The 22,241-nt window shown below is 45.0% G+C and overlaps 1 protein-coding gene across 2 annotated transcripts; it reads right to left on the bottom strand.

The window, feature by feature from the left end:
* Positions 1-1,537: 1,537 nt before the first annotated feature.
* LOC114687529 (V-set and transmembrane domain-containing protein 1-like) lies at positions 1,538-20,358 on the bottom strand. 2 transcript variants are annotated; one of them, XM_028862140.2, is made up of 6 exons: positions 20,067-20,344; positions 10,655-10,690; positions 8,708-8,992; positions 3,183-3,317; positions 2,854-2,881; positions 1,538-1,687 (listed from the first exon to the last, which is right to left on the bottom strand). In XM_028862140.2, exons 1-6 carry the CDS (start codon positions 20,098-20,100, stop codon positions 1,675-1,677), a joined length of 531 nt encoding a protein of 176 aa, XP_028717973.1. In that variant the 5' UTR covers positions 20,101-20,344; the 3' UTR covers positions 1,538-1,674. The 2 variants fall into 2 exon arrangements, with proteins under 2 accessions (XP_028717973.1, XP_037058122.1); XM_037202227.1 differs by lacking the exon at positions 2,854-2,881 and having other exon boundaries at positions 20,067-20,358.
* Between the last annotated feature and the right edge of the window lie 1,883 nt (positions 20,359-22,241).

The raw sequence follows: 22,241 nt of genomic DNA, 5'->3' as shown, positions 1-22,241 counted from the left end.
TCTGAGTTTGAGGCCAGCCTCGTCTACGGAGAGAGTTCTAGAATGGTCAGGGCAACACAGAGTAGCCCTTTGTCTTGAAAACAACAACAAGAACCAGTTTCAAATGGGCCCAAGAGATGGCTCAGTGGGTAAAGGTGCTCGCTGACGAGTCTGACTATTAAGTTTGATCCATGGGATCCACACGGTGGAAGAAGATGAACAAGCCCCACAAGTTATCCTCCAATCCCCACAGGTGTGTACCTACTCACACACATGAAAAGTGTAATAGTAAACATTTTAAAAGCACTTAGGGGCCGGTGGTGGTGGTGGCGTATGCCTTTAATCCCAGCACTCGGGAAGGCAGAGGCAGGCGGATCTCTGTGAGTTCGAGGCCAGCCTGGTCTCCAAAGTGAGCTCCAGAAAGCGCAAGCTACACAGAGAAACCCTGTCTCGAAAAACCAAAAAAAAAAAAAGCACCTTAGGAAGTTTCAATTGTGCCAAATATTGCAAGGGTAAAAAAAAAAAAAAAAAAAAAAAAAAAAAACACCATGATTTTGTATGTATTTATGCATGTATTTAATAGCATAAATATTACCATAAATTGACTATCAATAGATGCTTATTTAATAAAAATATGGAAAAAAACACACAGGAATGAATCCAGGCACGATGACGCAGCCTCTAATACTACTAGCATATGGAGGTAGGAAGATCAGGAGTTCAAGGGTATCCTCCGCTTACTTTGAGGCTAGCCTGGGCTACCTGAGACCCTGTCTCAAACAAAAAAGCACAGGAGAAATATAGACTGCCTTACAAAGTGTTTGCCTCTGGGTGATTGGGAGAGAGGGGAAAATAAACTAAGGGTAGATATGGATGGGACTGTATCTCAGCGGGAGAGTGCTTGCCTAATGTGTGTGAAGCCCCGAGTTTAAGTCTCAATGCTGCAAAAAAGAAAATTTAAAACTAAAAAGAGTGGGAGAAGGAGAAGAAGGAGAAGGAGGAGGAGATGTCACAGTCTAGACAATGTCAGGCTATGTGTTTCCATTTATATTTTTATTTTTTATTATGATGAATTACTGTGAAATTAAAAAGTTTAAAAGAGGGCCAAGCATGATGGCACATGCTTTTAATCACAGTATTTGGTAGGCAGAGGAAGGTGGATCTTTGTGAGTTCAAGGCCAGCCTACTCCGCATAGCAAATTCCAGGCCAGCCAGGGCTACATAGTGAGAACCTGTTTCAGCAATCAAACAATGACAAAGATTAAAAAAAAAAAAAAACCAAAAAATTCAAACACCAAAAATCATAAAAAAAGAGAAAGTTATCCAAAAGCTGCTCATGAGCTAAGGATATTTGTATAGATAATCCAAATGTTCACACTTTCATTCCTTCCTATATTAAAACAATGCCTTGCAAACCAGAGTGATGGAACTTTGGAAGCAAAGCATGTGCGTTGTGTGTATGTATCTCTTTGTCTCTCTGCGTGTCTGTCTGTGTACCTATGTGTGTGTGTGTATCTGTGTTTCTGTGTCTGTGTGCATCTCTGTGTGCATCTCTGTGTATGTGTGTGGGGATATGTTCTCTTTACGCAGCTCAGGTTGACCTCAAATTCACAGTCTTCTGCTTCCACCTCCTGTGTGTTGGATTCCAGGTGTCACTCACCCCAGCCGGCTTCATGTTCGTATTTACACACGTGGTCATTCAGGGTCACTGAAACAAAGAAGTCCATGTTAGAGAAACCTTACAACGATGAATTAAATAATCAGATTGTGGTATCTAACTGACAGCATACCCATAATAAACTCAGGGGTAGCTTACCCATCTAATACCACTCACCCTTCCTCTACCTGTGGGGCTGGAAAGGCTCCAAATGCCCAGATTTCAGCTGAAATCAGAGTACATTTTGTTTGTTTTTGGCGACAGGGTTTGTTTGTGTAGCCTTGGCTGTCCTCAAACTCAGTGGGATCCACCTGCCTCTTTTCCCAAGTGCTGGGATTAAAGGCATGAGCCACCACTGCCCAGCTCCAGGTTCCATCATACATATATATAAAAATTATATATATATATATATAATATACATATATATACATAAAATGTATATATATATATAAAATTGTACATATATATTATCTTGTTTTATGTGTGTGTGTGAGTGTATATATGCAGGAGCCCATGGATTTTCTGGAACTGAAGTTACAGGAGCTGCCAGCCATCATGTAGATGCTGTGAATGGAATCCGGGTCCTCTGTAAGAGGAAGAAGTGTAAGCCATATCTTCAGCCCCCAGGGTGCATTTTTCAGGGATCTGTTTCTTTGGTGTCAGGCCAGGCTGGGAGGAATGAACCCCTGGAAGAAACTGAACCCTAGGACTGAACTGTTGATATGGGGGAGAATTTTCCTGTAGGCAGATTCCCAGGAGCACTGTAGCTGGGTCATTTGGTTGTTCTGTTTTTAGTACTTCTGAGAAACCTCCATACTATATTACTTCCTGCCGGCAAATCCACTAGTGGCCACGTTAGTTCACACTCCCACCAACAGTATATAATAGGGCTCATCCCTTTGTCTGCTTAAAAAAAAAAAATCTCACGTTTTTCTGATATCTTATCACTTACCTAGAGCCTCCTCCTGCCTTGGGAGATTAGAATGGCTGGTTTTGAGAGAGAGGGAATGGAGGGGAGGGGGAGATGGGTGAGAGAATGTAAATGGAACATGGAAGTATAGGATATGAAGACCTGAGGGAGAGGGAGGTGAGGCAGAAACAGGCAGGGGCAGGTAGGGCTGAGCACAGCAATTGGTGACATTTAAATGGAGTCTCAGAAGAATGGAGTGGGAAGGAAGTGAGGTGAGAGGCTTGCCAAGGACTGTGCATTCATCTACCTCTTGGGGGGCTCTTCATGTGATGAACCTATAAAACATACCAGGAAGAAGATTTTACATATAATATGTGTCTATGTAAAAACGTGTGTGTGTGTGTGTGTGTGTGTGTGTGTGTGTGCGCGCGTGCGCGCGCGCATGCGTGCGTGCATGTATGACAGGGTGTCATTATGTAGCTTTGGCTGACCTGGAACTGATTGTGTAGACCAGGCTGGCCTTGAACTCACAGAGCTCCGCCTGCCTCCTAAGAACTGGGATTAAAGGCGTGCCCACATCCTACTAGAATTTTGCTCTGGCCTCTCCCCCTCAAGCATGGACAGCTCTGAACTCACCTTGCTGAGTGCGTCTGTAGATAAAGAAGATGGAGACAAAGAGCAGAGAGATGCAGAGGCAGCTGAAGGTGGCAAGGAAGATGAGCTTGCTGTTTGATGGTCTGGGGGGATCTCCTCCACCTCCTCCCACTCCATCTGTACGGCGGAGACAGAAATGACAGCTGCATCGTGAGATGATCCCGAGAGCACATGTCGGTCTAGCTGAAGAGGTCCAGACAGAGCCCTGCACACAGGAAATTCCACGTGCGCATCTCACTCACAGCCGTACATTGGATCACTTATTGAGAACTGAGTCAGGCTTCCCCCAAAGCGAACTGAGTTCGCTTCCCCCAAATAGTTTAGCACAACGGTTAAGAGGCTCCAGACACGCTAGGCATGGTGGCACACTCCTAGAATCCCAGCATTCCAGTCAGAGGTGGGAGGATTTGGAGTTCGAGCCCAGTCTTGGCGATATAGTAAGTTCCAGGCTAGCCTCAAGTGTGTAGTGAAATCCTGCCTGAAAATAGAAACAAAACAAAAGCCAGGAGCCAGAAAGCCGTTACCAGACTGGTGGCACTGTCTTGGGGAGCTGTGGGACCTTTTAGACAAGGGGTCTAGCCAGCTCAAGCAGGGCTGTGGAGTGGGGGCAGTTAGAAGGTTACAATCCAGTCCTGCTTCTTTCTTTTTAAAAATAATTTATTTACATTTATTTCATTTGCATTGGTATTTCTCCTGCGTGTATGTCTGTGTGAGGGTGCCAGATCTTGGAGTTAGAGGCAGTTGTGAGCTGCCATGTGGGCGCTGGGAATTGAACCCGAGTCCTCTGGAAGAGCAGTCAGTGCTCTTAACTGCTGAGCCATCTCTCCAGTCTCAAGTACGACTTCTTTCGGACCCAGCTTCTCTGCTTTCTGGTTCATCAAGATATGAAAAATCTAGGTTTCCTGCTAGATGTTTTGGCATCCATTATTATTATTATTATTATTATTATTATTAATTATTATTATTATTATTTGAGACAGGGTCTCATCATGTACTGACTTGGAACTCACAGAGAAGCACCTGCCTTCCCAGATGATTAAAGGCAGGTATCACCACATTTTGAGTACCCAAGTTGGTATTTCATTCTCTCTCTCCCTCTTCCTCTATCCCCCTCTCAATATTTATTACTTAATAAACTCACTTATTTAAAATGGAAAAAATATAGCTATCATAGATCATTCTCCAGAATGCACTGAATAAAAAGATTGGAAGTTTTCATTTATAACGTGATCCATTTGTAGGACTCTAATGTACAGTGTGGGTGTTGAGGGATGTATTCAATTTGTAATAACCATTACACAATGTGCATCTTGAGTCCAATCTTTGTCAATTAAGTGATTTTTTTTAAATAAAAGAGAAAGCATTCCACTATCTAAAACACAGTTGTCTTAGTTAGGGTTTTTATTGCTGTGAAGAGACACTATGACCACAGCAATTCTTTTTTCTGAAATTTTTTATTCATTTTACATACCAACCACAGACCCCCCCACTCATCCTTTCTTCTGCTCTCCCCAGCCTCCTCCCGACCCAAAAGGATAAGGTCTCCCTTGGGGAGTCAGCAGAGCCTGGTACATTCAGTTGAGGCAGGACCAAGCCCCTCCCCAGTGCATCAAGGCTGAGCAAGGCATCCAACCATAGGTAAGGGGCTCCAGAAAGCCAGCTCATGCACCAGGGATAGATCCTGATCCCACTGCCAGGGGCCCCTCAAAGAAAACAAGCCACACAACTGTCTCCCATATGGGCCTAGTCCAGTCCCATGCAGGTTCCACAGCTGTTGGTCTAAAGTTCATGAGTTCCACTAGCTTGGTTCAGTTGTCTCTGTAGATTTTTCCATCATGATCTTGACCCTCCTTGCTCAAATAATCCCTCTTCCCTCTCTTTGACTGGATTCCCAGAGCTCCGCCTGGTGCTTGCCTGTGGATCTCTGCATCTGCTTCCATCAGTTACTGGATGAAGGATGTATGATGACAGTTAGGGTATTCACCAATCTGGTTTCTGGAGTAGGCCAGTTCAGGCCCCCCTCTCCCCTATTGTCAGTGATTTAAAGACCACAGCAACTCTTATAAAGGAAACCCTTTAATTGAGGAGGCTCACTTACAGTTTCAGAGGTTCAGTCCATATCATCATGAAGGGGAGCATGGCTGTGTGTAGGCACACAAGGTGCTGGAGCTGAGAGTGCTACATCTTGCAGGCGACAGGAAGTCAAGTGACTGTCATGCTGAGGGAAGCTTGAGCAAGAGAGACTTCAAAGCCTGTGCCCACTGTGACACACTTTCTCAAAGAAGGCCACACCCCCTACTAGTGTCACTCCTTTTGGGGCCATTTTATTTCAAACCACCACACACAGTAGCTAATATCATCGTTCATCCTCCAAACCCACTTTCCAAAATCCTGAAACCCTTACAACATATAAATCAATCACTTTGTTCTCTCATTCCAATGCTGCCAGGTGGAGTCTTGTTCTGGTCGACAGAATCCATGATCAGTTTAAACACCTGTGATGATTAGTTTTAATTGACAATTTGACACGACCTAGAATCACCTAGGAAGAGAGTATTGCGGTCCTGTCCAGATCATGTTGGCCTGTGGGCATGGGGTGGAAGATGGACTCGATTATGTTTACAGGTAAGGGATGACTCAGCCTGAAGTGGGCGATGCCATTCGTTATCTTTGGGTCCTGAACTGTGTAAGGGTAGAGAAGAGGAGCTGGGCAGTAGGCTTGGGTGTGTTCTTTCCCTCTCTGCTCTTGACTGTAGAGCTGTGAGTTCTCGGCTATGGACGCAACTAGCGGTCTCAAGTCCCAGCCTTGATTTCCTTCAAGGATGGGCTGAAACCTGAAGTTTTAATAAAATCTTTCTTCCACAAGCTTTTTTTTTTGTGATGGTATTTTATCACAGTCATAGGAATGAAACTTGGACAGGACCCAAGCTCTAGGTTCTGTCTTTTACCTTCTTCTCTTATGTTCTTCCTCTTTCTCTGTTCTCTTTTCTACCTCATTCCTCCATTCCAGAGTCACACTTTTTTTTTTAAAGATATATTTATTTATTATGTATACAGTGTTCTGTTTGTTTGCATGTCTGCATACCAGAAGAGGGCACCAGGTCTCATTACAGATGGTTGTAAGCCACCCTGTGGTTGCTGGGAATTGAACTCAGGTCCTCTGGAAGAGCAGTCAGTGCTCTCAACCTCTGAGCCATCTCTCCATTCCAGAGACACACTTTTGACATTGGCTCTTCCTGTTCTCTCCCCCGACAAAGGCTTGTCCTCAGATGGCAGTGTGATGGGGCATTTCTCCCCCCCAGAACTGTGATGGACAGCCTCCCGGTAGCCTCGCGAGCCTCCCTCCCTCCTTCTGATATCCACACTCCTGTGTCCTCCTCTGCCCTTGAGTGCAGACAGATACTCAGGCCTTGCTTCTGACCAAAAAACATGCAAATACAGCAGGGGTGTGAGTGTCACCCCTACAACAGCATGCTGTTATCCAAGAACCCCCCTTAAACCAGTGCAAAAGAGGATATTCTTCCCCAGTTCAACTTCTAGAAGGAAACACAGCCCTGAAAATTTGACTGTAGCCTTGTGAGACCCAAAGTGGAGAACTCAACTAAGCCTCTCTGTCCCCAGACCCACACAAACGGTAAGACAATTAAATGGATGCTTAATGGGGCTACGGATGTGGTTCTGTGGGTCGATTCATTGTCTACCGTGCACAAAGCCCTGGGTTTGATCCCCAGGTACCACGTAAACTGGGTGAGGGGGTCCTCGCCTATGATCTTAGCCCTTGGAAGATGGAGGGAAAAGGATTAGCAGATCAAGGTTGTCTTTGACTATTTTAGGAGTTCAAGGCTAGCCTCATCTACAGGAAACCCTGTCTAAAAAAAAAAAAGGATGTTTTGAGATTCCAAATTCATGGTTATTTCCTATGCAGCTATAGACTACCAACCATGATCACTCACTATCTATGATTTTCTTCTTGCGATTTCATTTCTGACTGTCCTGTTCCTGAGTATTTCGATCATGGATGCTCCAACCATGTGCCCACTGCCTTGAAATCAATTACACATTATAGCCCTAATAGATTTTACTTCACAGGCATTAGAACTTCATGTACTCACATTTAGCTCTAAAAACCCAGTGATAAGTTGCTGCTTCCAAGATGAGTCCTCTGGATCATCATATATTCATCTTCTGATTTACTGACCTTACTGTACATCAGATTTTCTACTAATTCACTCTACTGAGACATTCATCTATGACCATATCATTGAGATCAATTTAGAATCCCTAGCCAGACCTCATTCCCTGCACTCAGCTCTCACTTCCCCAGTCCCCTCTGAGTTATTGCATCTTTATTGCTTCCTGGAGTCTCCAGCCAAGTCCCATCAGAAAAGAAGGAACATGTCCATAAAGGAACTGATCTGACCATTTGGGAAGAGAGTGAGTGGGAAGGGAACTTAGCGAGTGGTCAATAAAGCTAAGCAATGATAGGCTTGAAGCAAAATGTCATTAAACCTATCATTTTGTATAAGAGATGTACAATAATACAAATTTGACTGAAAAATCAGAGCAAGGCATGGTGGACATCTATAATCCCAGCACTTAGGAGGGGGAGACAAGAGCATCAGGAGTTCAAGGCCATTCTCCACTATATAGCAAGTTCAAGGCTTGGCTACATAATGAGTTAAAGGACAGCTTGGGCCAAGGCCAACTTTGTCATCATCATCAGTTACAAATATAATCAATGATATCTATTTATTAATTATTATAACAATCATTATAATACTAAGAAGATGAAGTTACAAATATAATTAGTAATATATATACAAGTTATATAAAATTATAAAATATAATCATAACTAATTATATTTGTAATTATTATAGCATTATTTTAAAGCTCAAGAAGTAAGGCTGGGGAAATGACTTAGCGGGTAACGGACCAAGTATTAAGGACCTGAGTTCAGATACCCAGAACCCATCTAAAGCTGGATTGGTGCATCTGGTAGTACTGGTCGTCCAGTACTCCCTCAGAGAGATGGGAGGTGGAGACGGAAAAACCTCTGAAACCTCTCAAGCCAGCTAGTCTGGAGGACACAGCAACAATACAAAAAAGAGACCCTGCCTCAAACAAGGCAGGAAATGAAGACCATCATCTGATCGTCATATGTATGCCTTGGAATCTTTGTGTGCGCGCGCGCGCGCGCGCACACACACACACACACACACACACACACACACACACACACACACATCATATGCACCACAAAAAGATTTTTAGAAGTCCAGGGAGTGGAGGGTGGGCTGGATGGGTAAAGGTGTTTGCTGTTAAGTGTAACAACCTGAGTTTGATCCCCAGACCCATGCAGTGGCAGGAGAGAAGCGAGCCTCACAGCTTGTCTTCTGACCTCTTCACACAGGCTGTGGTATGTATGTGTACATTCGTGCACACCCGACAAATAAGTAAATACCATTTTAAAGCATAGGAGGAGAAGATCTGAGGCTGCTCCGCTCACCTGTGACCACCAGCTGTAAGTGCTGACTCTGTCCTGACCACCGGTGGGAGGTTGCTGTCCTGTAGGCACAGAAATACCCGCCAGCATCTTCAGGCTGCAGGTTAGTGAGGTGGAACTCAGCCTCCTTTCCCGCTGACCTCAGCTCTTGCTGGTACCCAGAGTTGTGTAACTTTCCTAGAGTGACTGTAACATTCTGGAAATGAGTCCAGCATCGAAGAGTGACGTTACTCTTGCACTTGACCACAGAGCTGGGCCAGGCGCTGATGGAAGGTCTGGGAAGCTCCTCTGGAAAGAATTCAGAATTAATTAACTCTTCATCACAGTGAGCCTCTCCTAAAATTCTGAAGGATCAAAGGTGTGATGGTTAATCTCAATTATAACTCGATGAAATCTATAATCACCCGACTTTTTACCCATGCTTATGAGAGGTTGTCTTGATTAGCTCAGTTGACATGTAAAGACACAGTCCCTACGGGTGGCACCATTCCCTAGGCTGTGGTCCCCCACTGTGTAAAATGGAGAGGGCTAGCAGAAAGGCTCAGCTGGTAAAAGTTCTCACTGCCAAGCCTGACAACCTGAATTTGATCCCTGAGATCACATCGGTGAAAGGAGAAAACTGACTCAAAATCCCCAGACCTCCATGCACATGCTGTGACATATCCACATCCCACAAACCCATATACAAATGTAAATGCAAGAATATCATTTTTAAGGAGAAAGTGAGCTGAGCATAAGGATTCATGGCTCTCTTATTCTTCAATATCCTTTCTCAAGGTTGGAGCGATGGCTCTGTGGCTAAGAGCATTCCAGAAGACCCATGCAGGTGTCTCATGACCACCTGTTTCTCTAGTTTCAGATTTCTGACACCTGTGGCTTCCAAAGGGACCCAGATTCATATACACAAACACACATGCATACCCATGGTTAAAAATGTTTTTTAAATTTTTTTTTTTAATTTTAGGACTGGAGGAATGGGTCATGGTTAAGAGCACTGGTTGCTCTTGCAGAGGACCCAGGTTAGGGTCAGGCACCTTCCCAACAGTTCACGATTGCCTGTTAACTCCAGTTCCAAGGGGGATCCAATGCCCTCTTCTGGCTTTTTTTGGTACTGCACACACATGATACATCCACATATATGCACAGAAACACTCATATACATAAAAGAATTTTTTAAAATTTAAAATAAAATTTTATTGTGTGTGTGCACAGAGTGAGTATGTGTCATGGTGTATATGGGGATGTCAGAGGACAACTTTTGTGAGTTGATTCTCTCCTTCCACTATGTGGGTTCCAGGTTGTCGATCTTGGCAGCAACTGCCTTTATTGAGCCATCTCATCTGCCCACTCTTTTCTTCTTGAGCATGGATGCAATGTGACCAGTTACCTCAAGCTCCTGTTGCTGTGACTTCCCCACCAGTACAGGCTGCAACCTCAAACAGTAAGCCGAAACCAACCATTTCTCCCATAAGCTGCTTTATCAGGATTTATCACAGCAACAGGGAAAGTAGCTACTGTAGGGTAAAAAGTCCAAGCTCACTTCTGGGTTTCAGAAAGCCACTGATCCCTGAGCTCAGAAACAAACCAACCCTGAGTTTGGAAACCCACCAATTCTTGAGTTCACCCCAAGCTCAGGACTTGAAGTCCCATGAATCCCAGCCCTGGAAATCATCCTGGAAGATGCTACCCTGCCCCTCCCCAAGAAGCCCTACATAAAGCCTGCTGCCTGCTCAGCTCTTTGCGGCTTCTGACCCCGGGAAAGGCAATCACTGTCTTGTGTCTGTCCCAATAAAGCTCTTGTGTGAGGTTTGCTGTGTGGTGTGACTCTGTGGTATTCCTTGGCTCCTGACTGCCAGGGCGCTTTTCCCTTCAGAGATGTAGCCCTTGCACCGAGGAAATCTTTCCCCTCAGAGCACACAGGGATCACATTGAGGCCACGTGGAAACTCACCGTTCTCTTCCTCACCTCCGTAGCACAGACACAGCCCTGGAAGAGAAAGCCCAGTGAGAGACTGTTCAGCAGCTGTTTCCTCTGACTTGAAACACTACCTCCTGTCCGAGAAGGAAGAGGATAAAATGGTGGGAGTGAGCGGAATTCACAAGCCTCAGGGAGTAAACAAAACCTGCTAGGCTGGTGAAGCTGTCCCGGCTGGGGATATTCACAAGGCCCCTCTTCCGGGGTTATTAAGGCAGTCACCATGGCTGGGGAGAAGAGGCTCTCCAGTCTGCGCAAGTTGCAGGCGGTTCCAGGGATGCTGCTTTTGTGAGTTGTGACTTATTCCAGGGTGAGCTTTTTTCCTGATGTGCCTAACTGTGTAAGCCCAGCTCCTATAAGTAATCCCTTATACTCCTGGTAAAATTCACTGGTTTACCAAGGTAGACTTGGGTGGAACTGAGGTGGGAAAGTGTAGGAATAGCTGAGCAAGCCAGGATTGCCAGTAGAGCAATGTACACACTACTTTCCTTAAAATGCGCGTGTCAACTTGGGACCCCCCACCATGTACATATGCATAATGTCATTCCTCCCTAAAAACTGCTTAGTGACTCCTCTTTTGTGACCAAAAAACATCCTGAAACTAAGGGAAATGGTTCGGGGTGCATAAGTAGTAAGTCAAAATGTATCCTTTGAATAAGCATTTAGAGGAAAATTGCTGTGTACTGTATTATACCTGTGCATGATTAAAATATCAGATTCATTGTGGGTTAAGACGTGCTCAGCAAACAAAGGCTTTTACATGTCTAGGCCTATCAATCAAATCCAAAAGGCCACCTCCATCCTGCCCCTAGCAACCAGTCCCTCCTCCTAGACCCACAAAACGAAGCCCCAGGCCGTGATCAGGGGCCCTCGAGCTCTCCAGGTCAAGCAGCCTGCTGTGATCCTGTAGAGTATCTCACCTGTATTTCCCTTTGATTCTGAATAAAGCCACTTGCTACTTTACCACGTGTGTATGGACGTCTTCAGTTATTTGAACAAAACACACACACACACACACACACACACACACACACACACACACACACAAAACAAAAACCTGGAAATACCCGGTCAAGCCCGAGACCACCAATAATAGGGTCATTTCTCTGGTCTGCTGTCAGTGTCCTATCTGGAGTGATCTATCTTTGTTGGAGTTCTACTCTATTCTACTTTCATTCCGTTGCTGTGATAAAAACACTCTGATCAAAAGCAACTTGGGGAGGAAAGGGTTTATTTAATGTATACACCCAGGTAACAATCCATCATTGAGGGAAACCAGGGCAGGAACTGGGAGGCAGAAACTGTAGAGGGACTGCTTGCTGGTTCACTCACCCAGGCTCATATTTCGCTGGCTTTTTTTTTATATAGCCCAGGCCCACCTGCCTAGGGATGGGGCCACCTACAGTGAGTGGGGGCCTTCCTCCATAAATTAGCAATCAAGAAATCAAGACAATCCCCCACAGACATGCCCAACCTGATCTAGGCAGTTCCTTAGCAGAGGCTTTCTTCTCAAATGAGTCTAGGCTTGTCAATCTGACAAAGCTAACTAGGAGAGAGCTTGAGGGTGGGGTGGTAGCCATTAGAATGGCCATGACTGGTAAGGTAACCTCCTCCTCCTCCTTCTTGTCCCCCTTCTCCTTCATTAATTCATTTATTTATATTTTATTTATTTATCATCTATCTATCTATCTATCTATCTATCTATCTATCTATCTATCGGAGACAGAGTTTCTCTGTGTAACAGCTCTGGCTGTCCTGGAACTATCTGTGTAGGCCAGCCTGGCCTTGAACTCACAGAGATCTGTCTGCCTCTGCCTCCCGAGTGCTGGGATTAAAGGCGTGCGCCACCACCGCTGGGCAGTAAGCATCTTCTTAATTCTTGCTTTTAAATTTAGGGCCGGGGATCTAGCTCAGCTGGTAGAATGCTTGTCTGGCATGCATAGAACAGTGGATTCTACCCCTAGCTCCACGCAGAGTGGGTATTAATTTGCATTCCTGTAATCTCTGTCCTTGGAGGCAGGAGGGTGACTTGGGAGCTGGAGGCAGGAGAATGGAATGAAAAAAGCATACTAACTGAAAGTGAGGGACCAAGGATTATATGTTGTGTCATTCTGTTTCATACCTTATCCAGAATATGCAAATCCAGAGAGACAGAAAGCTCATTAGGAGATGCCAGGAGCAGGAGGTGTGGGGAGCTTAATAAGCATAGTGTTTCTGTGGGGGTGATGACAATATCTTGGAACGAGATAGAGGCGGTGGTTGCACAATACTGTGAATATACCAACTGTCCCTGCTGTGTAGACTTTCAAGTAGCCAGTTTTATGTTCTGTGACTTTTACCTCAGCAACTGTTTAAAAATCAGTGTGCTGGGTAATTTTGCCCTCTCTCATGGAGATTTATATGAATTCACAGCAGCAGTCAGCACAGACTCAAGCCAGTTAAAATTCCAGCATGGTTGCCGGACAGTGGTGGTACATGACTTTAATCCTAGCACTTGGGAGGCAGAGGCTGGAGGGTCTTTGAGTTTGAGGCCAGCCTGGTCTACAGAGTGAGTTCTAGGAAAGCTAGGGCCACTCAGAGAGATCCTGTTTGGGGGGCCAGGGCAGGGCAGGGACTCTAGGATGGAGTGGTGAGGGCTTTGAAGTTCCATCTTTAGCTGAAATGCTAATTGTTGCTGAGGGAAGAGGAGTCACTTTGCTTTAGGGGTGTAACCACAGGTAGGTTTAACAATCAAAGGGTGGGGTAGGGTTCTGTTTTTGTCTTTCCAGGATAATGGAAATACCCATCTTTCAAAACTCATAAGGCCTTGGATATCTGGATGTTTACATCAGAAAGGAAGAATCTATTGGTACCAATCTACACATGGTAAAATCTCACTGTCTAACATCTTTCTCTCTATCAATCTAGAAAAGTTGTGGTTCCAATTCAATTATAGCCAAGCTGGCTTTGGAGATGGAATTGGCTCACTCCTTCTCTAAACCCAAGCATATTGCTAAAAGAAAAGTTTAAGAGATTCTTCAGTCCCATATCAGAAGAGCCCTCTGGTGTGAGACAGAAGTAAACCAATAAAAAGGGACCATTGTCTTCTAAATTCTAATTCTCTCCATGCTTACTCTTGATTTCTCAGAATCCTTTCTTACATGCTATGTCCTCTTTAAATCCAAACCTCCCATTTTTGATAACAAATAAGTTTTTCCAATAGCAATCTCAGAAGTCACCAGAAGGAAGATGGGGCCCCAACAACAACAACTCTACCCAATCCAGAATGATGCCATGGTAATCATCATCATACTACACTTCTTGCCAGAATTTCAGACAATCTTACCCATTACTCTAAAACTTGCTGCAGAACCTACAGTTAGTCTAACTGAGATTTAACTATCTGAGCTTTCTCACAGTACCCAACAGAGATAACATCACCCCCTAAACGACAGGAAGCAATTCTAAGAAAACGACGCCCCTTCTCCCTTAGGTTTCATAATTCTCAGGGTTATGGATGACGGTTATAGGGTTGGGGGTGGAAGAAAATATTAACTCAGGATTGTAAAAAAAAAAAAAAAAGGGGGGGGGGGGTGGGGGGAGAAGAAATGGAACAGATAGGTATAAGATATGATGGTAAATCATTGTATATACTAGTAAACAAACTTAGTAAAATAGCAACCTTAGATAATTTGCACTGTAATTTGTACTGTTATAGATTCTTATATGTTGATACAAATGTAAACTATTTTTATACTCCTGTTTAAGATAATTTGTATATTGATACAAATACAGAACTATATTTGTTATAATGTACATATATTTCTACTCTTATTTGAAACATTTTTATATTGATACAAATGTAAATTTATATCTGTCATACTTTATATATGCTCTACTTCTGTTTAGGATATTCGGTATATTGATATATATTTAATATTATTGTCATATTGCATATCGCACTATATATTCCTACCTCTGTTATAAATATCTTGTGTATTGTCACAATTTTGAAGTCATCGTTCTTCACCATACATTTGCTTATAGACTGTTTACCTTATTTATGTGAAGCCTTAGTCCTTAGGTTATTTCGATAGATAAGATTTATAGATTTATAGTCGCCTATGCCTGTCATCTCTATAGTTACGTTAGTTAGGTTATCCAGATTTACAGATACATAGGTCAGATGGGCAGGTAATCTTCAAACACTTCATAGACCTGGAGAATATGGCATTTAAATAACTTAGAATTCTGTTGACGTGAGACACAATTGCTTCTGGCTGCACCAATTGATCCTGAGAGAATGTTGGGCTTCTAAGACATTTCCATTTGGAAGTTTGTCTTTTTGGCACAAAATGGCCTACTGGGCAAAGAACTGCCCTTGCCTTGATGGCTGACAGTACAAATGCAATGCTGTCCTTTCTGGACAAGCGGGACACAAGGAAAGCGACCACTGTACTCTGCCAAGACAGGGTAAGATGGTCTCTTAAAATTCCTGCTTCTAAAAATGGTCTGTCAGATACTCTAGGCCTGTAGCCAATTTGAATGCACCAACAATGCTGAGAAACATTAGGTGACTGTCCAGGCTGCCAGCTGTCTTGGTCTACTCTTGCAAGATTCCCGAAAGTTGCTTGCATCCATCTACCATTTCTCAGGTACCATTATGTTCCTTCTCAGGTCTTTGATGTGGTTGAAGACTAGATAGTCGTAATTTCCTCAGTTATGATAAAAGATAAGTTAGCTATAAAACCTTAAACTCACAAATATAAGATAGATAGGACATCTTCTTTAATATTGTAACTATAATTCTTGCTCGGTAATTGTTTTGTTATATGTAATTTTACCATGTTAAAGTTAAAACCTTCCTTTTTAAAAAAAAAGAAGAAAGGGGAAGTGCTGTGGATATCACTCTATGTAAATAAAACGCTGATGGCCAATGACCAGGCAGGAAGTATAGGCGGGACAAAGAGAGAGGAGAATTGGGGAAACAGGAAGGAGGAGAGAGACTGTAGCCACCGCCAGGACAAGCAGCATGTAGAGACTCTGGTAAGCCACCAGCCATGTGGCAAGGTATAGATTTATAGAAATGGGTTAATTTAAGATAAAAGAGCAGTTAGCAAGAAGCCTGCCACGGCCATACAGTTTATAAGTGATATAAGCATCTGAGTGATTATTTTATAAGTGGATTGTGGGACTGCGGGGCTTGGGGAACCTGGAGAGAAGCCCTCCAGCAACAATGTCCCACTGGATGACTTCGTACAAATAGGCATATGGCCAACACTAATTGAACTCAGTGAGATAAGGAAGGAAGGAAGGAAGGAAGGAAAGAAGGAAGGGAGATTTGGGGGGGAGATATTGTGGAGAATCCTGGAGGGAGTTAAAGGGGGGAGTGGAGAGGGGTAAATGATTCAGATATATTGTATATATGTATGAAATTTTCAAAGAATAAATATTTATATAAAATATATATGGGGTGGAGAGATAGCACATGTTGTGAAGGCAATACAGACCCCATCTAAGGGTAGGGCCACCATCTTAGACCACCTGCTGTGCTCAGTTCCAGAAAGGACTTGAGGAATGTGCCATGACAACTAGAACAGATACAGGGCAGTATGCTCCTGCAGACATTCTGTCTGCAGTTTATGGCCCTTGAAGACATCCAGATAATCTTGCTAAGCAGTCCAAATAATCCTGCTGAGCAAGTTGTAGTTTCCTGTTAAAAGTATAATCTAATGGTTTCAAATGTGGTTTCTCACCTAAAGTCTAGACCAATAGTTTCAAAAATCACCTTGATCTATATACCTTCTACCCAATCCCAAGTTGCCAAAGCATGCAATTGATAGGAATTCCAACCACACCCCTATGGTCCTGCATGCCCTGTGGGACACTTAGTTATTTCCACCTAGTCATTTCCGGGTCAACGTCCTATGTAACCCATGCCCCATGGCTGTGTGGTCAAGTAATCACTTGGCGTGACCACATGATCTATGCGCATGCATGGAATAGCCATGTGGACCTGTGTGCGCCGGTGCAAGCTGGCCCTTAAAAAGATAGGACCCATGTTCCCCTGCTCCCTTCTCACACATGTCCTTCTGCATGCCTGATCACATATATCCCTTTCTCCTTGTCTTAATAAAACTTTTGTTAGTGGATTCCGTCATGTTTTGTGACTTTTCCTCGCTGGGTAAGAGCGCTGCTAAAAACCATCAGCAATTCCCAGCTTGCAGTTTTTCCCTCTAAAAACTCTATACCCCTGGGCCCACCGCCGCTGCATTTCCCTCCATCTGCCTGGTGGTGGCCCAGGTTCAAATCTGACAATAAAAGGACCCTTATGTGCTTACACTGGAAACCATCTCCTTGGTGGTCTCTGGGTGCTTTTCAAAACAGGTACAACAATGTTAAGACCTTTGACTGTTCTTCCAGAGAACCAGGGCTCTATTCCCAACACCCATATGGTGGCTCCTGTCTGTAACTCCATCTCCTCATCTCCTCCAACAAGGCCACACCTCTCAATCCTTCCCAAATACTTCCACCAACTGGAGACCAAGTGTTCAAATGTATGAGCCCAGGGGGTCCATTCTCCTTCAAGCCACCACAGTGGATGGGGGTTCAAAGCTGTAGAACCACAGCTGCCCAGGGCCCTTGACCCATGAAGGAGCATGCCAGCAGAGCAAAGGACCCACAGTTGCCCTCAGTGGAGTTCCTCACATTGATGCTGCGTGTCAGCTTTTAACTTTGCCTTACTTCTGGAAAGCTTTTGATATTGGAATCCATATAAACATTTGTATTCGCTTTATATTTTCACAGAATGAGTTACTATTGTGTGTATATGATGCATGCGTGTTCTTGTGGGAGCCTCTAAGTGCATAGATGCCATGGCATGCATGTGGAGATTGACTTTCAGGATTTGGTTCTCCTCCATCATTGGACTGACATCCAGGGATTAAACTCTGTAGTCAGCGGAGGGCTCTAACAGGGCCAAACGTGGTAAACATGGTGCCCACATGTGCTGTGGGATGATCTATGTCAAATCTGTTGCTCTGATTGGTCAATAAATAAAACACTGATTGGCCAGTGGCCAGGCAGGAAGTATAGGCCGGACTAACAGAGGGGGGAATTGAGAGAACACGAAGGTGGAAGGAGTCACTGCCAGCCGCCACCATGACAAGCAGCATGTGAAGACGCCAGTAAGCCACGAGCCACGTGGCAAGGTTTAGATTTATGGAAATGGATTAATTTACGCTATAAGAACAGTTAGCAAGAAGCCTGCCATGGCCATACAGTTTGTAAGCAATATAAGTCTCTGTGTTTACTTGGTTGGGTCTGAGCGGCTGTGGGACTAGAGGGTGACAAAGATTTGTCCTGACTGTGGGCGAGGCAGGAACACTCCAGCTACACACAGGTCCCGGTCCTCTCCCTTTCTTTGTTTTGTCTCCCTTATTTGGCCATTTCCTTATTCCTAAAACTGACTGTCAAGGCTAACCCACCAGATTCTCTAGCTAGAATTCCACTTTTTTCTCCCTAAAACCCACTCCTGCAGAGCCGATTTGCTGCCCTTTCTGTCTGATTCAGATTCACCTACCCTGTTTCTCTGTCTTGCTTAATAGTGGAGCTCTTTGTGTTGGAAACCGGTGTTTGGGTGTGGTCTGTGCCTAATCTGGGGTCCAGAAGGGAGCACTCTATGGTGGTGCACACCTTTTATCCCAGTACTCAGGATGTAGAGGCAGGCAGATCTCTGTAGGCTTCAGGCCATTTCTGGCTGCTTAGTGAAACCCTTCGTGCTAGTTTGAATGAAAATGGCCCCTATAACTTCATAGGGAATGGCATTATTTGAAAGGATTAGTACATGTGGCCTTCTTAGAAGAAATGGGGAAGAAATATTTCAGTGGGTGTAAGCTTTGAAGTTTCAAATGCTCAAGCCGGGTCCAATCTCTCTCTCTCTCTTCCTGCTGCCTCCCACTCCAGATGTACAACTCTCAGCTACCTCTCCAGCAACATGTCTGCTGCTGCCATGCTTCCCGCTATGATAATGGACTAAATCTCTGAACCTATAAGCCAGCCCCAGTTAAATGCTCTCCTTTATAAGAGTTGCCAAGGTCACAGTGTCTCTTCACAGCCATAGGAACCCTGACTAAGACCCCCTGTCTTTAAATATATAATTAAACAATGTAAAACAAGAGCAACAATGAACAGTGCCCCCAAACACATTGCCAGCTGCCATCAGAAGCTACAAGCTATAAGAAAGGCATGGAACAGGATCTCCCTTCCCTCCTTCCAAAGGAACTAATATTGTCTACACCTTGATCTCTGTAACTCATGTAACCAAGAAAATTATTTTCCTTTTTAAAAACAATTTTTATTAATACATTTTCTATTCATTTTACATACTAACCGCAGATCCCCCTCTCTTCCCTCCTCCCACCCCCCAGCCTTCCCCCCTACCCCCCCCACCAATCCCACTTCCTCCAAGTCAAGGTCTCCCTTGGGGCATCAGCAGAGCCTGGTAAATTCAGTTGAGGCAGGTCTAAGCCCCTCCTCCCTGCACCAAGGCTGCGCAAGGTGTCCCACCATAGGCACTGGGCTCCAAAAAGCCAGCTCATGTACCAGGGATGGATCCCGATCCTACTGCCTGGGGGCCCCCTAAACAGTTCAAGCCAAACAACTGTCTCACCTATCCTGAGGGCCTAGTCCAGTACCATAGGGGCTTCCTTTGTTTTAAACCAATAGGTTGGTGGCACTTGGGTACAGCAGCCCCAGGAAAACAACACAGGTTATATCAGGATATTTCCCAGAGGAGCTGTTCACCCTGGCCTGTGGGCAGAGCCTTGGAGGTGCTGTGTCTGGAGTATGCTCTCTAAAAGGCGTACACAGAGAGAAGCACCGACCTGGAGGGAAGGCTGTGTGCAGAGAAAGAGGAAGGGTCAGGGCAGATGTGGCCTTTCCTACTCTTCCACCAGGGAGGAACTAGGGGCCTCTTAAAGGGGAGCTGCTGTGTAATGTAACCAGGCCAACAACCCCATCTTCCTCTTCAGGCACCGAGGTCAGTTTCATGTGGGTAGATTCAAACCTAGGCTGTTAAAATTAGCCCAAGGATGGGGACGGTTGAAAAATTCTGCATCTCACCCACAGCTTTACACTTGACAGTTTCTCTACCTCCACCCCTTTCTAATCTAGTGGAATGACCAGGCAAGATTGTGGGGCCCAGAAAGGAGATGCAGAGACCCCATGGAGCTTGCATTTCTAGCAGTAATCAGGGTCTTTCAGGTGTGGCACCGGTACTGATGTCTTTGAGATACCCGCCCTCTAACCCCCCCACCCCCCCATCCCCCAACCCCCCAACCCCCGTCACCACCTTGACCTTGCTGTGAGTTTTTCTTACCCAGCTAGGCAGTCACAGCTGGAGACTCACCCAGGCAAAGCAGGTATACGACATCTATGTCCATAGCTTCCCTTCTCCCTAAGCCAAGATCCAGTGTTCGGCTCTCAGGAAGGAGAAGCAAGGCAGGAGATGACCACAGTTCTCTCGTGGCCCCACTTTGTCCCCGGAACCTGCAGGCTGAAGCTTTGCCCCGACACTTGGGTTGTCTGCACAGCTCTTTGCACAGTTTCCTTCCTGGACGGAGACAGGAAGCAAGAAGCCTTGGATGATGGCAACTTCTCCGCCAGCCAGTGTGCGCCCGGCTCTGCCCACCCTGGGACCGGCCCTTCTCAACTGAAATCTTACCCAAGATGCTTTACATTTTTATTTGCTCTTTTTTTTTAATAAACAATTTTATGCTTCCATATAGTGTCTTGTGGTCATATTCAGCTCCCTTACTACTCCTACCAGGCCCATCCTTCCAAACTAGTTTCCCTTCCACCTTTACATCCTCCCCATCCCTCCCTCCCTCCGTCCCTCCTCTCTCTCGCTTTCTTTCTTTTCTTTGTCTTACATTTTGATCATAATTCTCCTCTGGTTATTGAGTCTATTTATTCTGTAACTATAATATCTTTAAGCAAATTATTTTATGTCCTCATGAAGATAATTTTTCTTTGAAAATTTCATAAATATATACACAGTGTATCTCGATCATACCGTCTCAACTCTTCCCAGGACCTCCATCACAACTCCCTCTTAAACTTCATGTCTCCCTTTAAATATTATTTATTTTAAGGGCTGCAGAGATGGCTTAGTGGCTAAGAGCATATGCCTCTCTTCCAGAGGACCTGAGTTCGAATCCCAGCACTCGTGTTGAAAGGACCAAGCAGAAGCCATGACAGTCTTCTCTCAGAGATCAGACCTCAATGTCAGTTTCCTGAGACTTGAGCTGTTGTGCCTGCATCGCAAGACCCCCAAGCAAGACCACCACAGAGCCGATATCCAATGCAAAACACACAGGGGTTTATTGATAACAAGCAAGCTTGGGCTTGGTCCTCATCCAACACTTGACACAGCAGGTAGAGGAGGACAGCCCTGAGCTCTCAGGATGAGGGGTTTTTAAAGGGAAAAACCTCAAGCAGGGTGGTACAAGCCTTTGCGTCATATGATTGGGGGAGAGTATGTAACCTTTGAATTTACTGGTTGAGGGTTACAGCTATCATTTTGGGGCAGGCCAGGACAAGTCCCAGGCTTTGTCTTTGTGCTGCCATGGGGGCTGGCTGGCCTAGCACGTACTGACTATGGGGGCTGACTCAGTGGTCCAGGCTCTGTCCTTGAGCTGCCATGGGGCCTGGCTGGCCTAGCTCGTACTGACTATGGGGGCTGACTCAGTGGTCCAGGCTCTGTCTTTGAGGTGCTATGGGGGCTGGCTGGCCTTGCATGTTCACATTGGCCCATGCATGTAGCTCTAAGTTGGTGAGGGGTCCCAGACAGTAAACAACTGGCTGAACCTTGAGCAGTCAGAGTATGTGCAGAAAGGGAGCTACTGCAAGGACTATGTCTTTTGTTTAAGGCCCTCCCAGAAACTGCCTGCTCAAGTCTCAGGAAACTGAAATTGATGCCTGATCTCTGAGAGAAGACTGACAGCCTGTTATGGCATCTGCTTGGTCCTTTCAGAGCAAGCAGTTTCTAGGAGGACCATTAACAAAAGACATAGTCCTTGCAGTAGCTCCCTTTCTGCATGTACTCTGACTTCTCAAGGTTCAGCCAATTGTTTGCTGTCTGTGACCACTCACCAACTTAGAGCTACGTGCAGGAGTCAAGGACAGAGACTGGGCCACTGAGTCAGCCCCCACAGCCAGTACCTGCTAGCCCAGCCAGACTCCATGGCAGCTCAAAGACAGAGCCTGGAACTTGTCCAGGCCTGCCTCCCAAAATGATAACTGTAACCCCCATCAGTAAATTCAAAGGATCTACATCCTCACCCAATCATATGATGCCAAGGCTTGTACTACCCTGCTTGAGGTTTTTTCCCTTTAAAAACTCCTCACCCTGAGAGTGCAGGGCCGACATCCTTCTCTACCTGCTGTGCTGGAGTAATGGACACAGACCAAGCCCGAGCTTGCTTGTTATCAGTAAACCCCTGTGTGTTTTGCTTTGTCGTCTTGCTTGGGGGTCTTGTGACCCAGGCACAAAAGTGTCAGGTGGCTCACAACTGCCTGAAAC

The sequence above is a fragment of the Peromyscus leucopus genome, chromosome 1 (genome assembly GCF_004664715.2).
Source record: "Peromyscus leucopus breed LL Stock chromosome 1, UCI_PerLeu_2.1, whole genome shotgun sequence".
Classification (NCBI taxonomy): Eukaryota; Metazoa; Chordata; class Mammalia; order Rodentia; family Cricetidae; genus Peromyscus; species Peromyscus leucopus.
The sequence above is the reverse complement of the archived record's forward strand: the minus strand, read 5'-3'. Positions and strand labels throughout refer to the sequence as shown.

Coding starts and splice junctions, on each gene's coding strand:
- LOC114687529 (XM_037202227.1), bottom strand. CDS start 20,100: ATGGACATAGATGTCGTATACCTGCTTTGCCTGG. Junction 3,318..8,707: donor CTTACAGCTGGTGGTCACAG/GTGAGCGGAGCA, acceptor TCCGCCGTACAG/ATGGAGTGGGAGGAGGTGGA. Junction 1,688..3,182: donor CTACAGACGCACTCAGCAAG/GTGAGTTCAGAG, acceptor TCTTTGTTTCAG/TGACCCTGAATGACCACGTG.